Source organism: Notothenia rossii (genome assembly GCF_949606895.1).
Source record: "Notothenia rossii genome assembly, chromosome: 2".
In the NCBI taxonomy this organism is placed as follows: Eukaryota; Metazoa; Chordata; class Actinopteri; order Perciformes; family Nototheniidae; genus Notothenia; species Notothenia rossii.
In genome coordinates this window covers 14,512,493-14,533,492 of record NC_136904.1, presented here as the reverse complement: position 1 = coordinate 14,533,492, position 21,000 = coordinate 14,512,493, and the positions used below count along the sequence as shown (strand labels likewise).

The following is a 21,000-nucleotide window of genomic DNA, read 5'->3' as shown; positions in this document are numbered from 1 at the left end:
CAATGTCCAGACCTGATTCTCAATATACAGTAGATGTCACTGGTTGTATTTTGCACACACACAATCCAGATAGTAATGACTGAGAACCTCACAAATTGACAGAAATAAACGCCAACTCCAACACCTACTCACAAATGCATGTGTGGACACATACACTCACACAAACAAGCCACAGAATAAATGTTCCAATCATCCACAATGCTAGCAACCCACATAAGCAAATCTGACATTTAAATACTCCCACCATACTGTCTTCCACGGTCCCCACACATTTGTCTGTATCTAAGAATTAAACCTTGAAGTCAAAAAACAGACTCGAACTTTGTTTGTTCACAAACACTTCTGCTTGTTTGCATACCCTGAGGAGGTCAAAGCCAGATCATTTGTGAGCCTCATGCCAGAGATGGGTGAGAATTGGTTCATTGAAACCCTCAACGGAGCTGATTATAAGTAAAGGTCTGTAGCAGTAACAAACAATATCAGATAAGTAGCCTATTTTGTAATAGTGAGAGAACAACGCTGCACAGTTACATCTGTTTCAGTGACATCCAGCTCTACACCCTCATTTGACCCTGAGGTGTTACACTTACACGCCTCTCACCAATGCTGTGCTAATCATTTGACAAATGTAATTGGTTATTAATGCATATTACTCAACAAAGAAGATCACATAGGCCTTTCCCATGGGAGTCATTTCGACATGGTAAGAAAAGCATAGGTGTAAATAATAAATGAATGCTGAATTTAATTTATTTCATGTGCATGTTGGCCCACCGTCATGACTTTATTAGACTCTTGAGCAAAACAAGCCATAGTTACTTTTATTGGTAGACCCAGTCGTTTTAATCTTGCAGTAAGACAAGTCAAAATGTATAAAGGAACATTACTACTTCTATTATTTCACCGTTGTTAGTAGTTTACGTGATGCCTGTTCCTAAGGTCAGGAGTGAAAAGTCACACCTTTCTCAAACTTTACCGAAAAGTCAACAGTAATCAATTTATTGGCTTTTTTAAAATGATGTTGATTCAGATAAAATTATGTGGAACAATGCAACAGTAACATTTAATTTAAGTTAACGAGCCAGATTTAACGTTGTTTCTCAAATCTGATTACAATCTGTTGTGTTGTTTGTAATTTGGGCTGAAGATTTGTATTGGCCCGTTACATTTACATTGCTCCATTGCTGTCCTTTACTAACTCTTTTGACAGTGCCCATGCTATGACCAGCAGCAGCTGGCCCCCTGTGGCTCTGAGAGGAAACACAGAAGTCCCATAATCCTAGGGAAGCCACAGCTCTCTCACCCCAGAGGGTGGCAGAGGGAAACCACCAGCAGCCTCTATGCCAAGCTCTCACGTCTCCGACCAGACTCTCCACTTAATGCAAATCCTCAGATCCAAATCCCATGGCATCAAGACAATTGAACTCCTAACAGTTGGAGAATCAGAGCTAATCTCTGACACTTTGTTTTGTATCAATGAGTGAATACATCACTTAGTACCTTTTTTCTACTACTTTTAGTTTTAGAGCATTTCCTTTTTCAATATAACATACTAGAGATGATAAATATCAGTATTTTACATACTACTATCAGTTCATGGGACTTTGTACTCTTCATAATCTTCAGATGTTAAACTTTTTTTGGGGTGAATGAAAGCAAAACTTGAGCAAATGAAAGTCAAATCGATGGAAAAAGAGCTGAGGTTAGCATTGATAAGTGGTTTATTTACTGTATCAAAAAATAAGGACACACACTGTTTCATCCTTAAATATGTGTATGTGTATATATATATATATATATATATATATATATATATATATATATATATATATATATATGTTCAAAAGTTCCCTGTAAATAACTATACATTCTGTCTCTAGATATTTTGAAGCAACATAATCAAAGCATTTACATATTGTGAATAAGATACAGGGGGGGGGGGGGGAATCACCAATATCCTACATGTAGTTTTCAATGAGTAAAAGACTTAAGACTTATAATCTTAAGAACTAGAATCTGAAGAGCACTTTAAAAATGACTGTCATTGTTTTGTATGTAGTACTGTATGAATGATGAAGTAGTACTTTCGGTCGGCCATTTAGCAAAAGGTTGTTAAAGTGTGAAGCATGAAAATAACTCGTATTTCTGGATGTATGAATAAAACGGAAAGATAGAAATTGGAGAGCATCATTTGGTTTTTGCCTCGGATATCAAAGCTTTCCTCTAGGTACTTTGATGTATCTGTATAAAAAAATGTACGTTTTTGGAGGCATTTCAATACTCTGGCTTTTTATCAGCCAGGCTTTACCTTGATGTGTCTGAAACAAACAATTTGTTCTGTATTTTCAGGAAGTGCAGATTCCATATTACCACTCAACAAACACCCAAAGGGTGCTGAAACAACAGTAGATTTTTCTGGAGAAATGCCAGCTCAGATGTTCTACAAATGACAGGCAGCCATTCAGCCAGCCGGTTAGTCAGTCAGTCAGCCAGTCAGCCAGTGTGCAGGGGAGCGCCAGGGGCCTGTGTCTAAATGCCTGTGCACATAACATCCTATGATGTATGATGTTTTGCAATGCAAAATACAAATCAAGCGCTATGCCTAAGGGATAGAGCTAAATAAGAAAACGTTAGGAATGGCTGTTGCTATAGATGTGACTGTTGCCTTGAGTGTCACAATGTACATGTATCTCAGGTGATACTTTAGCTCTGTCTCCTGGTGGAAATACTAATGTGTGATGAGTAATTCAGTTATTCATGTAGGACGGTCATGGTTTGAGTTTACGTCAGTGCAGGTGAATAAGCATAAACAAACAGCGGCCACATAAATATTATAATGGCGTTGTTGACATCGTAGATGATGGTGAGTGCTAGCAGCAGAAATATCCATTTGTATTTATCTACTGGAGTTTAGTTTTTATTTTGCTTCTATTTTGATAATTATTTTATATCCCATTGACATTTCGCAATGTCTTGCACATTCCAATCCAAGCATTTTACGGCTTCACTTCTCACATTTTAAACTTTGACAACAGCTGTGACATTAAAATGAATGTGAAAACAGCCCATTAAAAGTAGCACTGTCAAAAAAGTTGAATCTAACAAACTAAAGAGCAGCATTGAAACATTTAAGAGCCATAAATATTGAGGTTCACTTTATGAACGACCGGTTTATGAAGGGATTGAAATAATATGGCTTATACATACTGGATCACTTTAAAATGAGTAGGATTTGATTGAAAAGGGGGGGGGGGGGGGAATTAAGGAATTTGAACAAAACAAACAAGCAAACATAATAATTACAGAACAGACATGAATTGCACAAACTGTTATTTCCCCTGCAGCTCTGATCTCAATTACACTCAGGCCTTATTTTAATCAAAGGCCTCTTTTTGTAATGGCTGTCAATCACAGTCTGGAAGTCAGTTACACCTGTAAGTACCAACAGCTGCTACACTCATCCAATTGAAACACAGCAGCAACAAACAAACAAACAAATTAGAAAAAGAAACAAAGAGACTGTCTGAAACTCAACGGGACCAAAATATACTGTATCTCCACAAGTTGTTTTGTTTATGATGCATGTATTCCTTTCTCTGAAATCAAATACTGTAGCTCTGAGCGGTCAGTACCAAGAACTCATTATTTTACAGGAGCTTTACTTTGTTGTAAGTTTTTTCCTTCAGCAGAAATTGCAGAAAGTGGTAGTACACAATGACATTGGGTGAGGTGTTACCATAACCATTATTTTTAGTTTGTTTTGACATGAGACTTACTTTTAAAACAGACAGGGCAGTGAAACACATATTTTTCAATATATATAAATAAAAAGACATATTTTCAAGTATAACCTAAACTGATTGGATCTGATCTACTGGCATAGCTCAAAATAAAGCAGCTTCACAGCTGTAACAAACACTTTAGTAGATATGAATGGCACAGGGAGGTGATGCTTTGTTATTGGTGCTCATTCTTGTTAGTCTCGAAGTTTGTCACCTCCTGTGCGCAGAAATAATTGCCTGCCAGTATCTACAAATAGCAGCAGAATATCATATGGCTAGAAAAGAACTACACATGGATGGCAGCAATGTATTGTTTTAAAAGAAAGTGAATGACACCACTGTTGGTGGACGATGCTCATGGTGAACTATTCATGTACGCTTATGTTATGCCGATTTCTTATCCAGTAGAGCTGTGTTTCAAATTGTCAAATGTATTTTTGGTGATGCCTCTTCTGCATTGTGTCTTATGTTTGTGATGAGATCAGTTTTGGTAACCTGTGGAGATGTTCTCTTTTTATTCTTTACTTTGGTAGCTCCTTGTTGTCACTTTTCAACCCGGTTTCTAGCATTTTGCTTAAATGTTGTACAACTGTGTAAGCTAAAGTTTCAGTCTGATCAAAAAAAGGTAAGGTCCAGGGTGCTAGGAAGTTCAGATAACTGTAAGAAAAGTGCTTTTAGGTGGGGAAGAAAAAAGTTTTAAAAAAGGAAGAAAGGTTTCGGGCACTCTTGGCAAATGCAAAGCACATTTATTCAAACACAAGCCGCGTACAAAGCTGCACAAAAAGCCTTCTTCAGAAAGAGGCTGTTTGTTCAGGTTGTTAACTCAGCTTTGTTATGTTTACTGGGGGGAAAAAATCCAGTATAGTGTTTTGGACATTTCTTGTTTTTGTAAGTCTGATAACTCCCTGAGGTGAAACTTCCGTGACATGGCTGGATCCACGGTAAATTAAACTTTTACTGCAGATGTCTGAATAAAAGGGACTGGAGTTTAGGTAGGCAGCTATATTAAAGACAGCATACCTCAAGAACTCTGCGTACGTGTGTCTCTGTGTACAGTAAGTGTGTCTAGCCACTGGCATACAGATGTATTTCTTTTTCATTCTCTCTTCTTCATATGCTGTCACACGGCTCCATCCCTGTTTCTACCTGTAACTTTATATGTCTATTGCCTCATCTTTCCCTCTGTATCCCTTCCCCCCCGCTGTGTCCCAGCAGTAACAGGTGTTCGCTGAGGCGGGAGGCCTGCGGATCTAAATGTTCTCATCAGTCCAACGGTCCATCCCAACAGCTGAACGCAGCATCAGTCCTCAGCCTGCTCCAGCAACCGTACCTCCTGCCGGTCACTTTCATTCACGACAAAATACTCCCCGCTAACTTTGAATCTGGGGTATAAAGCAGTATTTCTGAATCCTATGATGAACACCAATGGTGTCTATAAATCGACAGGAATGTTAGTAATAGTCATGTGAGAAAATACATAGCAAAAGTAAATACCATAGCTTTATAGAAATATTCTCAATAAAGATGTTGTGCTAAAATAATAACACAAACGTTGTGCCATACCATTTATTAATAACTAACGGTGATTGCTTGGTCAATCAGTAACTAACAACAATGTAACTTTACACACATTTACTGCATTCAGATTCAGGTTTTGCAGCTTTTATCTATTTATTTATGTTATTGTAAATGTATATTCTGGCTTCTGACCTTGGGGCCTGATCAATTGTGAAGCTGCATGTTTAACTATTGTCTACTGACTTTTTTATGGACTGCATGATTAATTGATTGACCATTAAGGTATTTTGATAATAACAGTAATTGTTAACTGCAGCCCCATAAAACAAAACAAGGCTTGCACTAAACATACACAGCTCACCACCCCAGGAGCAATGGAAACTGCTTATTCAGCCATGTGTTGGCAAAAAAATTGATTGTCTGGAACATAATGAGCATTCAGACATGCAGCAGGAGATGTGGATTATGCTAGATGAGCAGGTTGGGAAGCCTCTGTGCACATATTGATGTTTCTTCTGTAAAACAGGTTGAAATGTACTGTAACTGCGGTGCTAGATGCAGCTGCCATCCTCCAAAAGAATGAAGCTACAGACTTTAAAAGCTACCTTTCATGCCCACTGTAGGAGTGTTTGTAAAGCTAGTCAAAGTAGTCTTCAGCGCAGTTTTCCTTTAAGCCTACATGGACAAATATAACTCCAGATGTAACTGGTGTTAGCCACTGTGTGGCTGCAGCGCTCTGTTGGACAGAAAGTTGAAAAAATGTATAAACAAAAGGATTTAAAAATAAATATAAATGCTTATTCTTCAGATATCACGCATATTCTTTTTAGTTTTCATCTCCGTTGAACTCTTATCTTACTTTCTGATGTGATGGTGACAAGTCGAAGCAGCTTAGAGAATTATCAAGAATACAAAGAGACACAGACAGACGGACAGACCCGCCAACCGCACAGGGACTTAGTTCTACTAGCTTTAGCATCCTGTGTGTGTGTGTGTGTGTGTGTGTGTGTGTGTGTGTGTGTGTGTGTGTGTGTGTGTGTGTGTGTGTGTGTGTGTGTGTGTGTGTGTGTGTGTGTGTGTGTGTGTGTGTGTGTGTGTGCATGTGTGTGTGTGTGTGTGTGTGTGTGTGTGTGTGTGTGTGTGTGTGTGTGTGTGTGTGTGTGTGTGTGTGTGTGTGTGTGTGTGTATGTCTGTGTGAGAGTTATTCTCTGGCCCTATGTCTTTTTCTCAGTATCCTTTTGTCTCTCTCTCTCCTCCCCCAGCAGCCCTACCTTCTCTCTCCTCATTCTTCTTCTCTTCAGTTCTCTCCTTACTTCCCTAGCGGTAGTCTTGGATTAGTTCCATTGCCTGGTTATCTAGTGTTGGCCTATTTTTCTCAGAAAAGTATTTTTTTCCCCTCCGATGTTACTGGGGGTAGCCTTAGTTTGTGTGGGTGTATGTGTCTGTGTTTTGCTTAGAAGATGTTGCAGAGAAATTGTTTTTTTGTGATAAGTTTGAAAAGGTTACTTTGTGAATGTTCTTGATTGGTTTTAATTGTTTTCAGTATCCAAACTTTACTGGGATACATTGTTAGTTGGACAATACTTTATTTTAACCTTTGGCTCTGTTCTGGCTGTTTTACTGTAACATCAACATAAAGATCTCAAATAGTGGGCTGTAGCAAAAGCCAGGAGATATCATACAATTACTGAAAGGGAGTTTATATAATAACATTGTAAAATAGAACAATCAAGCTTAGAATTAAATGGGATGAATTAAGATTCAAATCTTACTGGATAAACTATTATTGCCATTTGTTCATAAACAGTTTTTCCCTTTTTTTGTCTTTCTTACGCCTACCTACCAGCTGCCTATGAAAGCAATTGTTTTAATAATAAGCCTCTATTTAAGCAGCAGCAAAAATATAAAATATACATTTCTGAGTAATTCAGAAATGTTGTTGACATTATAACCCCCTCTGTCTTTCCTCACTGCTATTATTATTCAAGTGAATGAATAAATACTTATGGTTCGCAGCTTGACAAAGACAAAACATGAACGATTGAAACTGAGAGGTGAGGAGTGAGGAGAGGAGAGAAGCAGAGAGGAAAGGTTTGAGAGCAACAATAAACCAGGGAAGTTGGTGACCAATGGAGCAACTGAAAACTTATAGTGTGTGTATGTGTGGGCATTAACTGCACTTCAGTGTGTGTTACATTGTGCAAACTTGTGTGCAATACAAATATGGTAGCTGACTTGTTTCTCTATCCTACAAACACAAACACACACTTTTTCTGTGTCTGGATCTCTCATCCATCGTGTACTGTTTATGTAAAAACGTACTCACTTATTTCATCATTAATTATAACTATGATAAACACATTTTCTCATAAAATTATTTGTAGTTGCTGAAAATGCCTATGCATGTTGTTTCCTTAGCAATACCACAACACATAGCATCACTGTCAAATCATTGTTGAATAGTATAGAAATCATAATATGCATTGGCTACAAATTCCTTTGACACCGACAACAGATAACAGAGTGCTCTTATTCAGATTAGCTTTAAAGTAAGAGTGGAGATGGTCTATCTATATCTATAAATCCTATAATCCCATCATATTTGTGAATTCTGTAAAGAGAGTTTGCCTTAAATGTGGCAAAGTGATGCTAGATCCTCAAAGTAAAGAGAATGTTTGAGTAACATTTCAATGCAGGTAGGAAAGGCAGAGAGAAAGAGCAAAAGTAGAGAAGTATGAAAGGTTAGGATCAGGTTAAGGATAGAATTGTCAGCCACATGCCCATAATGACAGAGCAGAATCGGTTGCTGACATTGTTTGTCAAATAAGGAACACATGTGCTATTTAAGCAATAAGCAGTCCAAGAAAGTCAAATAAAGTGGGTCGAGTAATGATTAAATAGTTATTAGTGTTTCCACAAACAATGTTGCCTTTCTGAGATGCAGTGGAGCGGAGGTAGTGTAAGGTCTCTCTTGAATGCCAAGGCCCAGGACAATCAGCAGCCTTATTATCTGTGTGTGTGTGCGTGTGCGAGTGAGTGAGTGAGTGAGTGAGTGAGTGAGTGAGTGAGTGAGTGTATGTGTGTGTGTGTGTGTGTGTGTGTGTGTGTGTGTGTGTGTGTCTGTGTGTGTGTGTGTGTGTGTGTGTGTGTGTGTGTGTGTGTGTGTGTGTGTGTGTGTGTGTGTGTGTGTGTGTGTGTGTGTGTGTGTGTGAATTGCTGATATGAGCAGTTCCAAAGTGTGCTATAAATGTGGCACCATGTGTTTGTTTTTATAGCTAAAGCCCTATTGTAAGTCTCTTTGGATAAAAGTGTCAGCTAAATGAATGTAATGTGATGGAAAGTATGTAACTTTAACTTAATTGCTTTGATTAAACACAGCCATTAAGGGCCATAATTGATGTCCTCCATAATTAAATGTCACAGAACGCAGGTGCATGGTCTCACATTCATACACATGCACACATGCATGAGCCAATACATAGGCGTGAAAACACACAGCTTCATATCCAGACAAGCACCTGACGCACTCAGGCCTGTGCGCAGTCGACACATTGATTAATGTATCCAGAGCATGAGGACAGAAATAATTAGAGTATGAGATGCTTATTTTCACACATAGTTTATTAGATATTGCTAGGCTATCCAGCAGCTTTGTATACATAATGCATTGTGCACAATAAACACATTTCTCTGACCACTGCAACAAGTGCCAAATCAATTGTGATCCAAACCATCAAGTGGAAGAGGCAATTACTTTTTATTTGAAGATTTCATGAATAGTTGAAATAATTAATTTGCCACACATCTTTCCTCTAACTGCTGGCAACATGCAAAGGAGTTCCTCTTTTGTCGGCATGTTCTTTATCATCATCGTGCTTAATGTTAGATTGCTGACCTACAAAATGTTGGAAACCTTTCAATTCCCTTAGATACAGTATGCAGTCTTATCTCCATATGCCAACTATTCTACCAGAGGAATTCATATTTATTTATATTGTATATTTCAGCAGTTTGATGTTTGGTTGTTATTATGTAGTTCAAGGGATTTCCAGTTTTACATTTTCTTAAAAGTACAAGTCAAAAAAGAACCAATAATAATACTCAATAATTGGATCAAGATATAAAGATTGAAACAGTTTTTTTAATCATTTGTAACTGAATCCATGTATGCATAGGGTGACCAGATGTCCCGCTTTGCGCGGGACTGCAGAGCATGTTCACGACTTTTGGTGCATCCAGCAAATTGAGACGATGTCCCGCATATTTCATTTCAATTGGCTGAAACGCTTTTCTAAAATCAGATTGGTCCAATGGCTGTTGAAAAAGCAGGGAAGGCTATCATCACGGGACTGTATTTTGCTGTCAATCAAACTGTAACACACTGCGGGTGCTGGTCAAGTGTTAACCAATGAGAGTAACTCATTCACACACACACCCCCGCGGCCCTGCCAAACAACAACAACGAAGATCAATAACGCAGGCGACGCAGCAGGTTATGGAAAATGGAGGAAACTACAGCTAAGAAGAAAAAGAAGATGCACATACAACAAAGACTGGGAAGACACTTACCCGTGGGTGAAGCCAGTGCGGGCGACTCTCAGAGAGTTTTTTTGCAATCTTTGCAAGAGTCATTTTTCAATTTCACATGGCGGTGAATACGACGTCAAAAGACCGAGAATCTGATTCTCACAAGAAAAGTGTCGCTCAAAAAGAGACATTCCACTCTATGGAGACATTCCTACTCAAACAAAAAAATGATGGCCACTCAGACAAGGTAACAGCAGCAGAAATAACCAGTGTTTACCATGCAGTGCAACACTCCCAATCATACTGGTCAAATGAATGTGGTAACAAGCTAGCGCCGACCATTTTTCCAGACTCTGAGATAGCAAAGAAAATGTCATGTGGTGTACAAAAGGGTGCTGTTGAGAGGGTGTCCCACATTGTCCCACACAAACAAACTCCTTGTCCCACATTTGGTTTGTTGGGACCTGGTCACCCTATGTATGCAGTCTTTTTCTCAACAAGCGGGACAACATTTGCAGAACAACTGAGTCAATAAATAACTGCTATGCATACAAAATTCCAATGAAAGTACTTTTCTTTTCCAAGTGTAGTTCAAACAAAAGTTTAGTATCATCACTGAGCGATCAGAATTCGTGACAGACACAGACATCACAACACGTAGCATTACGGAGCAAACGGGAGATCGTCTCACCTTAGCTGTTATTCTGATCAAAAGTCGTGTTCAATGGCATTAAAATGAAAAAACCGCTGCTGAGGGTTGATCCATAGGTTAATAATGTGTCTGTCCCTTTGAAAAAATTATTGATAATCCATAATTCCATTTTTATGTAAAGATCGGAGAATAAATATTAGCTGCTAATGGTAGCCACCAGACTGTATGGAGCTGCCGGTTTTGGCTACGCGTCACTCTCACTCCTTATTTGGCAACGTGTGTGTGTATGTGGAACCTCCCCTCGATTCCATTGACTCTAGCGGTTAAAAAGAGATGTCAATCATCAAAATCGACCAAGGTCGATAGATCAAATCCACCCAAATGACCCCCAGAAGTGTTTTTTTGTTGCTAAACCTCTCTAAAAAGTTAGAATTTCACTTGTTTCGCATCAATCTTGATACAGGGTACTTATTATATGTTTTACTTTGGATTCCTAAAGCTTTTAGTCTACCTTACCATCATTCAAGGGTGGTTTTCACTATAAGTAATTTTCTTTTTTTGGACGGACACTATCATTTACATTTTTTTACTATGTTCAATCTGAAATTACTTTAAAAATAAAAACATCTATATTGATTCTGACACTTCTACATCCAACTCACAGATGTAACCTTGCTTTGAGAAAAAGGATTATTAATTTCCACCTTTTAGAAGTGTAGATGGTTATTTGTTCTGGGAATGTCCTTTTTGAGCCTGAGACCTGAAAAACAGGCTCAGGGCTTAAAGCCCCTGTCACACTGTCCCGAAATTGACACCCGATGGACACACGAATATGGAATTGTGAATTTCGCACAAAGGTGGCCCCGAACCACGCACGAAGGCAACATTTACCTTACATTTAAGACATACAACTGCAACGAAAGTAACACAAACAATTATGTTAAAGTATTATGATACTGTACTGATATTTTCTGACTTTGTTCTTTACTTTCTCCGTCTTTATATGTAGAAGATATTAAGTTTTCTCCGTCATGTTGTTTCCATAGCAACAACAACTTCCTCGCCTTCAAAATAATATATTATATCCTTTTTAGTTTCACAGAACACAAATTGGGTTATTTACATAATATGTTTACATGATTTTGTTGTGCAATAAAACAACCAGATGGACACACGATTAGGGTTGGGTAACGAGAACCGCTTCCGGTTCGGAACCGGTTCCAACATTTCGATTCCAACAGCATCATTTAGAAATGTGAATTTCTGTTCCGCTTTTCGATGCCTGAGGAAATGTTTCTCGCTGCTCTCCGTAGCCTATTGTATGACTGCGGCGGGGCGGGAAATGTAGCGTTGTACCTACACTTCCTAAAGCGTAACCTGAGACCAGGGCCGGTGTAGGTACCATATGTGTTCGGCCTACCATATGTGTTCGGGGTCCGTCGTTTACTAATGACGTCACGCATTGGCTGTACAGCAACCCAAGAGGACATTTTACACAGCCAGATTTCCGAATGTATTGAAGCTCCAAACTCAACGTAAGAGCTTGAGCCTCTTCGGGGGGTGCTAACATTTAGACATACACTTCATTCTTTACTTTGTCCGAATATTCGGGGGGGGGGGCGTAATCAGCAGCAAACCGCTTCAACACGCGGATTTCGGTGTATTCACGGCATTCATTTTGTTATTCTACACAGCATTGTTGTTTTAGAGTTATTTGTTAATGTAACCCAATTTGTGTTCTTTGAAATTGAAAAGGATATCGCATTGTGTTTGTTACTTTCGTTGCAGTTGTGTATGTCTTAAGTGTAATTTGGCTTGGCTTGACAAGCTTTTATTTTGAAGGAGAGGTAGCGCTGTTGACAGGAAGTTGTTGTTGCTTTGGAAACAACGTGACGGAGATTAACGGAGAAAAGTAGTATCTACATATAAAGACGGAGAAAGTTAACAATAACGTGTGTGGTTAAGTGTTAGCACCCCCCGAAGAGGCACAAGCTCTTACGTTGATATTGGAGTTTTCAATAAATTCAATTTGAAAAAAAAACGGGGGAAAAACGAAGATCACCATCACCAGCCAATCACAATGCGTGACGTCATTGGTAAGCGACGGACCCCGAACACATATGGTAGGCCGAACACATATGGTACTGACACCGGCCCGTCGCACTGGCGTTATAGATGTTCGCCTAGCCCTAGGCCTAGGGCGCCAGATCTGTGGAGGCGCTGCGCTGGCAGCTCTGGGAGGGAAAAAAAAATTGGTGCTCATCCTAATTTTCGGCCTTGATGTAACAACATTCATAATTAAGTAAATGTAACACCCTTTTCATCCCGGTTACAGTTTTAATTTGCCTTGTACAATGGGCGCTGTAAGTGATGAAAATGGGGGATGTTGGCTTATCTGGCACCCGCAGTTCACAGCCAAAGTGCTAGTGAGCGTGGGAGCGAGCGAGGGAGAAAGGGAGGGTGCACTGCACCGGTACCAGCGCTGTTGTTATTAGCATCTGGTGCTAGCTGCTCTAACGGATGTTAGAAGAAGATGTTTCTACAATGATGTGGAGGGAGAGTCCTCTCCTGTCAGACTGAGAGGCTCAGTGAGGTAAAGGATTCTGAGTGTTTAGATAGTTAACTTTAGTTTACGTTATCTCAGTGGGTCTAAAACGGTTTGATCACAATTTATGTAAACACATATTTCCAAGGCACTCCTTTATAATTAATGGGATGAAACAGGTTTGAAATAATTCCAATGTATACTATAGGACAGTAAACCAGACATATCGTTTTAAACTGGAGAGATACAAAAATATGCATAAATAAAATAGTAAAATAATAGTAAAATAAGATATGAATGAACAACACAAATAAAATACGTTACATGCATTGTTTTTACCCTGCCCCACAAAGAATCGGAATTGAGAACCGTTAAGAACCGGAATCAAAAAGTAGAATCGGAATCTGAATCAGAATCGTGGAAATTCAAACGATACACAACCCTACACACGATAAAGGAAATGTTCAAATTTGGCTCTGATCGTAGCAACATCGGGCCATGCGTGAGGGCATCTTAAGCCATCTTTGGCATGCCAAAGATTTTGCCACCGCTCCCGAAGTTGCTGCCGGAGCCTGATAAATTCCACCGGCGGTCATACGAGGGCTTAAGATGCCCTCACGAATGCCTTACGAAGGGCAAAATGGACACACGAAGTCAACACGAAAATGAACCTTCACAAGGTCCTTCGGCAATGCTTTGTGATGCCAAAGATGTTGCCACCGCTCCCGAAGTTGCTGCCGGACCCTGAGAAACTCCACCGGCGGTCATACGATGGCTTAAGATGCCCTCACGAATGGCCCGATGTTGTTACGATCAGAGCCGAATTTGAACATTTCCTTAATCGTGTGTCCATCGGGTGTCAATTTCGGGACAGTGTGACAGGGGCTTAACAGGTTGAGCCAAACATGTATTCCAAAGTGTATCTGAAGCTTACATAAGGCTTCAGCAGCCCCGATTAGGTTGGCATATTCCAAATGTCAGACTTTGAATTGGACATTGTTTTCTTGTTGTTGTTGTTGTTGTTGTTGTAGAAAAAAATCACTTCTAGATATGCACTGGATTTGCACAAATTATCTGATGTTAATTTTTTTCGGATAAACTTTTGAATGTGTTATACACAGAAAGGATTTCCTTTATCAGTTACATTGACAGCTCATTAAAACAAAAGGAATTATTAAAGCATGAAATGTGTACTTCTGTATATTGTAATAATGTATATTCTATTTTAATTACTATGTGCATGCTTTTATATAATGATGTTCTTTTTTCTTCTCTACCTTTACTTTTCTGTAACAATGTCAATTTCCGCTTTGTGAGACGGATAAAGGAATTCTTCTGGTTCTGATTTTGAAAACCTGTTTCTATCTTTATCCTGTCACCATGAACAAAACGCCAACATCAGAACCTTTCTAGTTTGTCTTGGCCCCAGGAGAATCGCAAAATAATATTTTATATGAATAGTCTAAATTAATTTGAATTACAAAAAAAACGAGACCTGTCCGAATAAGCGTGAAGATTTATTTAAATTCCTATAGTATCTGTAAAAATAAGTTCAGCATAATTAAAAATACTTTGATATATAACAATTGGCAGATTGTTCTATGTAGTACAAGCGAGGACACCTTGTTTTCCTTATTTTCTTACTTGTTTTTGGAGCAGCTTTTTTTTTCCAGCGCATAAAGCCAGTTAGGACATAATAGCAGTCCAGGAGTAGATTGAGGTTGTACTGTATGTAGAGTTTTTCTTAAAAAGACAGCATGGCTCTCAGTATAACTCCTCCCTGAATAAATAAAGGCTCTCTAAGTCAGGAGGGATGAGATAAACACAAGTGGATTTTTAGTGTGGATAGTATTTGAACTGAAGGAGACCTGAGGAGGGATGACATTTTTGCACCCTGTTCTAAATAAATAGTATGGCATGAAGTTTGTGATTTTCTGAGTAACTCATTAAATTGCTGGAGTGTGGTTCACATACAGAGTGAAAAATCTCCCGACATCAAAAAGGTATCACTTAACTTGGTCCAAGTGCAGCTTGACAAACCACTTCTGCCAACGTCTCGTGTTCAGCAGAGACTCTGTGGGCCGCTGACACGGGACCGCAGGGCACATGGCGTTAGGAATATCAATGGTTTGACCTGCTTTACCCTCTGACCTGACTACATAATCACTCTCTTTCTGGCTTTGAGAAACTAAGTAGTAAATTCCAGCGACATTTTGAAACCGAACATCTATTTTTCATCTTAGTAGGAAAACTGGTTCATTGTAGGTCAGAAACCAAAAGTTAACACAATTATGTGGGTCTTTGGGCGTTGTACGAAATGTATAACAATGACTAGAACTTGTACTTTCTTATCTGATGCCCATATCAGCTGGAAGATATATTATATCCCAAAAAATGCTGTTACTAAACATTGTTGAAAAATGTAGCTAAAGGTAGCTAAAGATCTTGTGTTTGGTTAATTACTATGTGAAGGTTAGAGACACATTGTGGTTTGGGTTAAAATTAAAACATTGCTAAGTGTAGGGAAGCCTCGTTGTCACTGTTAGAATAATTAACACATGGTCTAGGTGTAAGGTTGATCTTATTTAAGCTTAAAAAACCACACCAACATAGACCAGAAAGGGGGAGTTGCCTCTATCTAAGGCCTCTCCTAAGTGTTTCTGGGGAAGCTCAGTGGCTTTAAGTGTTGTATTAGTGATTCAAAAAGACAAAGTAGAAAAGCCCAAATGTGTGTGATTTTGTAAAAAAGATTCAGAGAGAAAATCTTAAGGTTTTGTTTTACTTTCCAAGAGACATAAACTATTGAATGACCTAGGACAGACAATTTGTATGTATTTGATATAGTCTGGAGTGGTGCCAAACGGAAAAATCTGGCTTGGTGTTGAGTGTCTTTGGGATCGAATAATGTGATCATGATCCCATGGGTAGGGGCTTTTTCCGAGCTTTAGGTTAGGCCCACAGTTCAATACTTTAAAAACTAATATAGACAAACAGCTTTCTCCAGATTTAAAGACTGATGTTATGATGTCAGTGAATGTCAGCGTCAATTTCATATTTGACTTTCTTCTAATATTACCAACTAATTACCACCGTGAGCAGAATGGCTGTACAGTTTAATCTTGAATGTTTAACTCCACTACGCCACTAAATCGGCCACTCCTTTCAAGGCTTTTATTGGTCATACGAACATATAGCTACAGTGTAGTTATGACGATGAAAATCTTAGGTCACAGTGGGATCTGGATCTGACAAATGCCTGTGCCGTCTTCACTGGTAGTAGAGGATTTACAAAAGGCATCCCTTGGTGCGGGGGAAATGGCAAACTGAAGTTTCAAATCTTCTACCCTTAAGATTGTGTTTCAAAGTAAAATTACCCAATACTGATAGAAGGGCACTTAACAAAGGCAAGAGACAATACATCAGAGACACCAGTTCCACCGCAATAAACTTCACTTTCTTTTCCAGGGAGGCATGACTATTATCAAAGTGACAAACAATAGAAATGTAAAGTGATACTAAATTGCAAGTTATTTTTTTAGTTTAACTCCCTCTGAACCTGTGGGCGAGTGATGACTTGTTTTCTTGTTCAGTGATGAAAAAAAAAGCATTACAAAAAATTCTCCTATGGCACTTTATGGCAGGCAGTGGTCCCTGTATGAGGGAAGATTTTCAATTTCAGAAATGAATATTTTCACACTGTTGACATCACTCATCGGAGTGAGTGGGATGGAGTAGAGTTACCGCTGCTGACGCACAGCTGGGGCTGGAGAGAAGAGGCCACAGATGCAGGGTCAGCTCTTCTCTCTATATATGAGATATCAGCATTCCCCACACACAGGGTCTGAGGGCAGTTGGAGGGGTGGCTGCGAGAGAAAGATATATCCTGCCTCTTCCGTGCTTCTCTTTGTGAACAAAGAGAGGGCAGTCAGCTCCTCTTGGCTTCATCCCACTGTCAATGTGGAAAGCCTGATGGGTTCATATCAGCAAGTCATTTCAGCGAAATGCTGGGAGGAGGAGGGTCTTAAGTCAACCGGTTGACCACTGCCCCTCATATAGCTTAGACAGAGAAAAAGCAGCAGCAGGATTGTTGGAATAAGCTCTAATATTTATTGAAAAAACCCATTTTACAATCTAATAAGCAAAGAGAGGGTGTTGAGTTGTGATTTAAAAGCTACTGACACTCAGCTAGAGCTGGAATCCCTATAAGCTGGGCTGAAGCTTTGCCCACCATGACACTCACCAGGGAGACCCTGCAGGCACAAAAGAAGGCCGACGAGGGGTCTCTCCTCAGTCATGTCCACACCATTCACAGAAGTGCTAACATCAACAGAGGAGCTGCGCGGAGGAGAGAATGAGCACCGCAGCTCCCAGCTTAGTCACTTGCTCTAAATGACATCGGGAATGGGTTCACTGCGAGTGCTCACTGCACTTAAGGCAGCTCTAGAAGAAACTAATGCTCTACTCTTTTATGGATCTTTAACATTTCAAGGTTTGCAGAAGAACAGTAGAAACACAGCTGGTATCCAATAATGTGACTGCTAAATAACCCCAGAGCTAATTAACACCTTAACACCCATTACAGGGCTGGCTACTGGAGAAGGGTTACAGCTTCCACATCCACCTTTTACAATGATGTAATCCAGGTGTTATAAGCTGCTACTAACGCTTCTGCCTATAAGGTGATGCTGCAGGTGTTAGTAAAACCCGCAAAAAGTGTCACATAACAGCACTGATTTCGCAGGAGCACATTATTGTCTTGCTACACAGTTGAAGGAGCAATACACAGCAACTGATCTGAGAAAAGGGCAGGACACAGGTGAGTCACTGGTACAGTAACTCTACTGTTGTCATGCCACCACTAGTTCTAAAGAGCAATGGCCTTTTTTGGTGCATGCGTCATTCCAACTAAAATAAGTCCTGCAGTCGGCAAACTCTGGTGATACCATCCGGGGGGGGGGGGGGTGTTTCCTACTGTAGGTGCAGCCTGGTGTTAGGCTTTCTTCTGCAGATGTCAAGGATATTTTAAAGTTAAATGCTTCGATCTGGTGCACTTTGATTGCACAATAAGAGGTAAGCTCTATCTAATAAGTTGTGCTCTCGTAAACATAGCAGCAGATTGCTGACACACTAAGCACGGTCCGTCCAGGTGGAGATGTCCCTCTCCCCCCGCAGGAGACATTTCACAGATATATTTGAGCTTTACTTACCGAAAGACATCTTGAAAGTGAACACTGTGAAGCTTCTTATTAATCAGTGCTTCAACAAGTGGTCTCTTAGGCCTTATGTTGTAAGATCTTATGAGCTAATCACACCACGTTTCACTGAGGCAAGCAAAACACAAGGCCAAACTAAACTCTCTTGGTCCTACTGGCTTGTTGTGGATCTAAAAGACAAGCAATCTGTCAAACGAGAAGCATCGTGCTGAACAGATGAGGGTGGTAGTGCAGAGTAGATTTGAATTAACAAACAATCCTGATTGATACATCAATGGCAAAAGTCCTACGCGCGGCAAACAAACATTACTCTTCACAACTAACAGTCGGAAAGAATGAAATGAACTAGAATAAGTTAAATTCAGTCACTGTTCTGACATAGAGTTCAATAAGGTGTTTCAATGTTAAATACTGAACTTCCCAAACTCTATATTCATTTATCACAAATACAATTTTGACAATATCTGTGTTTACAGCAGACTAAGCTTTGCAAAAAGCAATAAACTGGAGAAAGAGACCTGATTGTGAGAACCTTTGCTCAAAATAAAGCCGTTCTGTACTGTGAGCCTCCACTCAAACCGTCCACTCAGTGTAGTCTGCAGTCTGCACTCTTCTCCTCCAGCCAGTGAAACAACTCTAACATTGACACAATACAGCTATATCATGTTTTCAAGGAAAAACCCACTGTTATCCATAACTGCATCACCAACCTCTAACACCACTTGGTGCATTCCCAGCTCATCCCTCCTACACACAGCCGACTCTATGAATAAGCTTCCCACAGTGAGCCAGCTCTGTGTGCTGTACTGTATCTGCCCTTTCTGCAATGCTGGTGCAACCAATTCATTAATGACTGACACCATATTTTCCTGCACATTGTTGTTGATCAAAGGAGAACATAAACATTTAAACGCTAACAGCATAATTTGAGGAATCAAGTTAGAACTATTTATAGCTAGAATCAAAGAATGAAAAACGAATAAATATATATTCAGAAACTCCATATCATATAACATGCTGTGATGTGTGTGGAGTGTAAGTTGTGTCTCCTCATATGACAGGACCTCTCATGAAACACACAAACTATAATCTTTTCTCCAAAAATACACAAACAAACTGCATTGTTTTCATCTGAACTGTGCTTGCAAATGTACTGGCACATATATGCTATAATCCAGAGGATTGTGTTACTGATGACATATTTAGAGTTCGATTAAGTAACCTTTCAAATCTTTGTCAAAGTGTCTGCTTTGATAGATCTTCAATTATATTGTCCAACTACTTTGCGAAAATGAAAGAAAATACCATCAAATGAAAGCTGACGCTGTTCTTTGACTTCATAGTAACTGTGTCATTTTACATCTTGGTAGGGACAAGTATGACAAATATGATGTTGTCCAAATGTTGAGTGTCTGTTCAGAAGAAGTTGATGAGTATAGATGGAGAAGAGGATGGGTAACACTCAAACTGAGAGTCAGGGAGGTTTGAAGAGAAAGATGGCAGAGATAGAAATAGAGAAGCAGATTGAAGATCAAACTGTAAATGAAATAATCATTTCTAACCTCATTTTTAGGTTGCCAGGCGACGGTTGTCCATCGTAAACTGATACAATATCAAAGTCTTCCTCCAGCGCCAGCGTGACGAAGGTTAGCTGGATCCGGTTCCTCTCCCCTGTTATTATCAGCCATGTACAGTTGGCGTAGTTGGGGTAGCCGTGGGGGAAACCCGGCGACTCTATGGAGCCATTCAGTCCCTGGACGACACCACCACAAGATTCAACTGGAAGAGAGAGATAAGGACATCATCATATTAGAATAGGAGGATCTCAAATCTGCATTAAAGTATATCATTTAGACGTAAAATCATGCATTTGATTCCTGCCTTGCATACTTCAGATATTAAAGAAACAGACATTTCTATCCTGTGCCTTTTATCTTTCACGTGTGTACAGGTATTTACAGGGTTTAAAAAAAGAGGGAATTTAGATTCATGCCACTGCGATGAAAGTTAATTATACATGTTTATGTTATGTCCTCCAAGACCTTTAAAAAAAATGTAATTGGTAGTGTTGGGGAAAACTAAGTGAGCACAGCTAAAATATGTGATATGTGCCAGGCCAAGTGTTACTAGATAACAAGCCCCTGTCCTCGCGTGCGACTCCAACATAATGCAACACATGGCTCACAGACTCCCATGACACCGGAGCATATGCCATGAAAAGCTTTCATACAGTGATGCATATGAGTGCATACAGTATATATTTAGATTCAAGGCTGCTAACCTTTTAATCCTAGTGCTGTGATCCACTAACCTCTAACCAGACATAACTTGACACATACACCTTTACACACTTGCACAGATTACTGTATGGTGTTGTTTTAACAGCATGTACCATTTGATCCCAATGGTCACTCGTAAAAATCCCATGAAATTAAATACTTTAACATTCAAATATGCAGGCATTAGAATTTGTACAATCCTAATATTGAACATAGCTTATGTATGTCATTTACATTAACTATAATATTTGCACATGCACAAATGTACGCATACAAGCTAAACCAGCTTAAGCAGAGAGTATGTTATAAAAGCAGTCCATTACACAGAACATTAGCATTATGTCCACCTTCAAATGTATAAATGTATCCGCCAAAATATGGTATTATAATTGTCTAAAACAACTTGCTTGAACTTGTTTTAAAGTTAGAGAAACGTCGTTGTCATCTGATAACATGTTCCTTGGTATGAGGGGGGATATGATCT

General features: G+C 39.4%; 1 protein-coding gene across 1 annotated transcript in view; it reads right to left on the bottom strand.

The window, feature by feature from the left end:
• The window catches only part of LOC307028392 (CUB and sushi domain-containing protein 1), a 424,819-nt gene that overhangs the window by 310,529 nt on the left and 93,290 nt on the right, over nucleotides 1-21,000 (bottom strand). Inside the window, exon 2 of the mRNA XM_079663374.1 lies at nucleotides 19,800-20,016. Coding sequence (XP_079519500.1) covers nucleotides 19,800-20,016 — 217 coding nt within the window. The remainder of the gene's footprint in view (nucleotides 1-19,799; nucleotides 20,017-21,000) is intronic.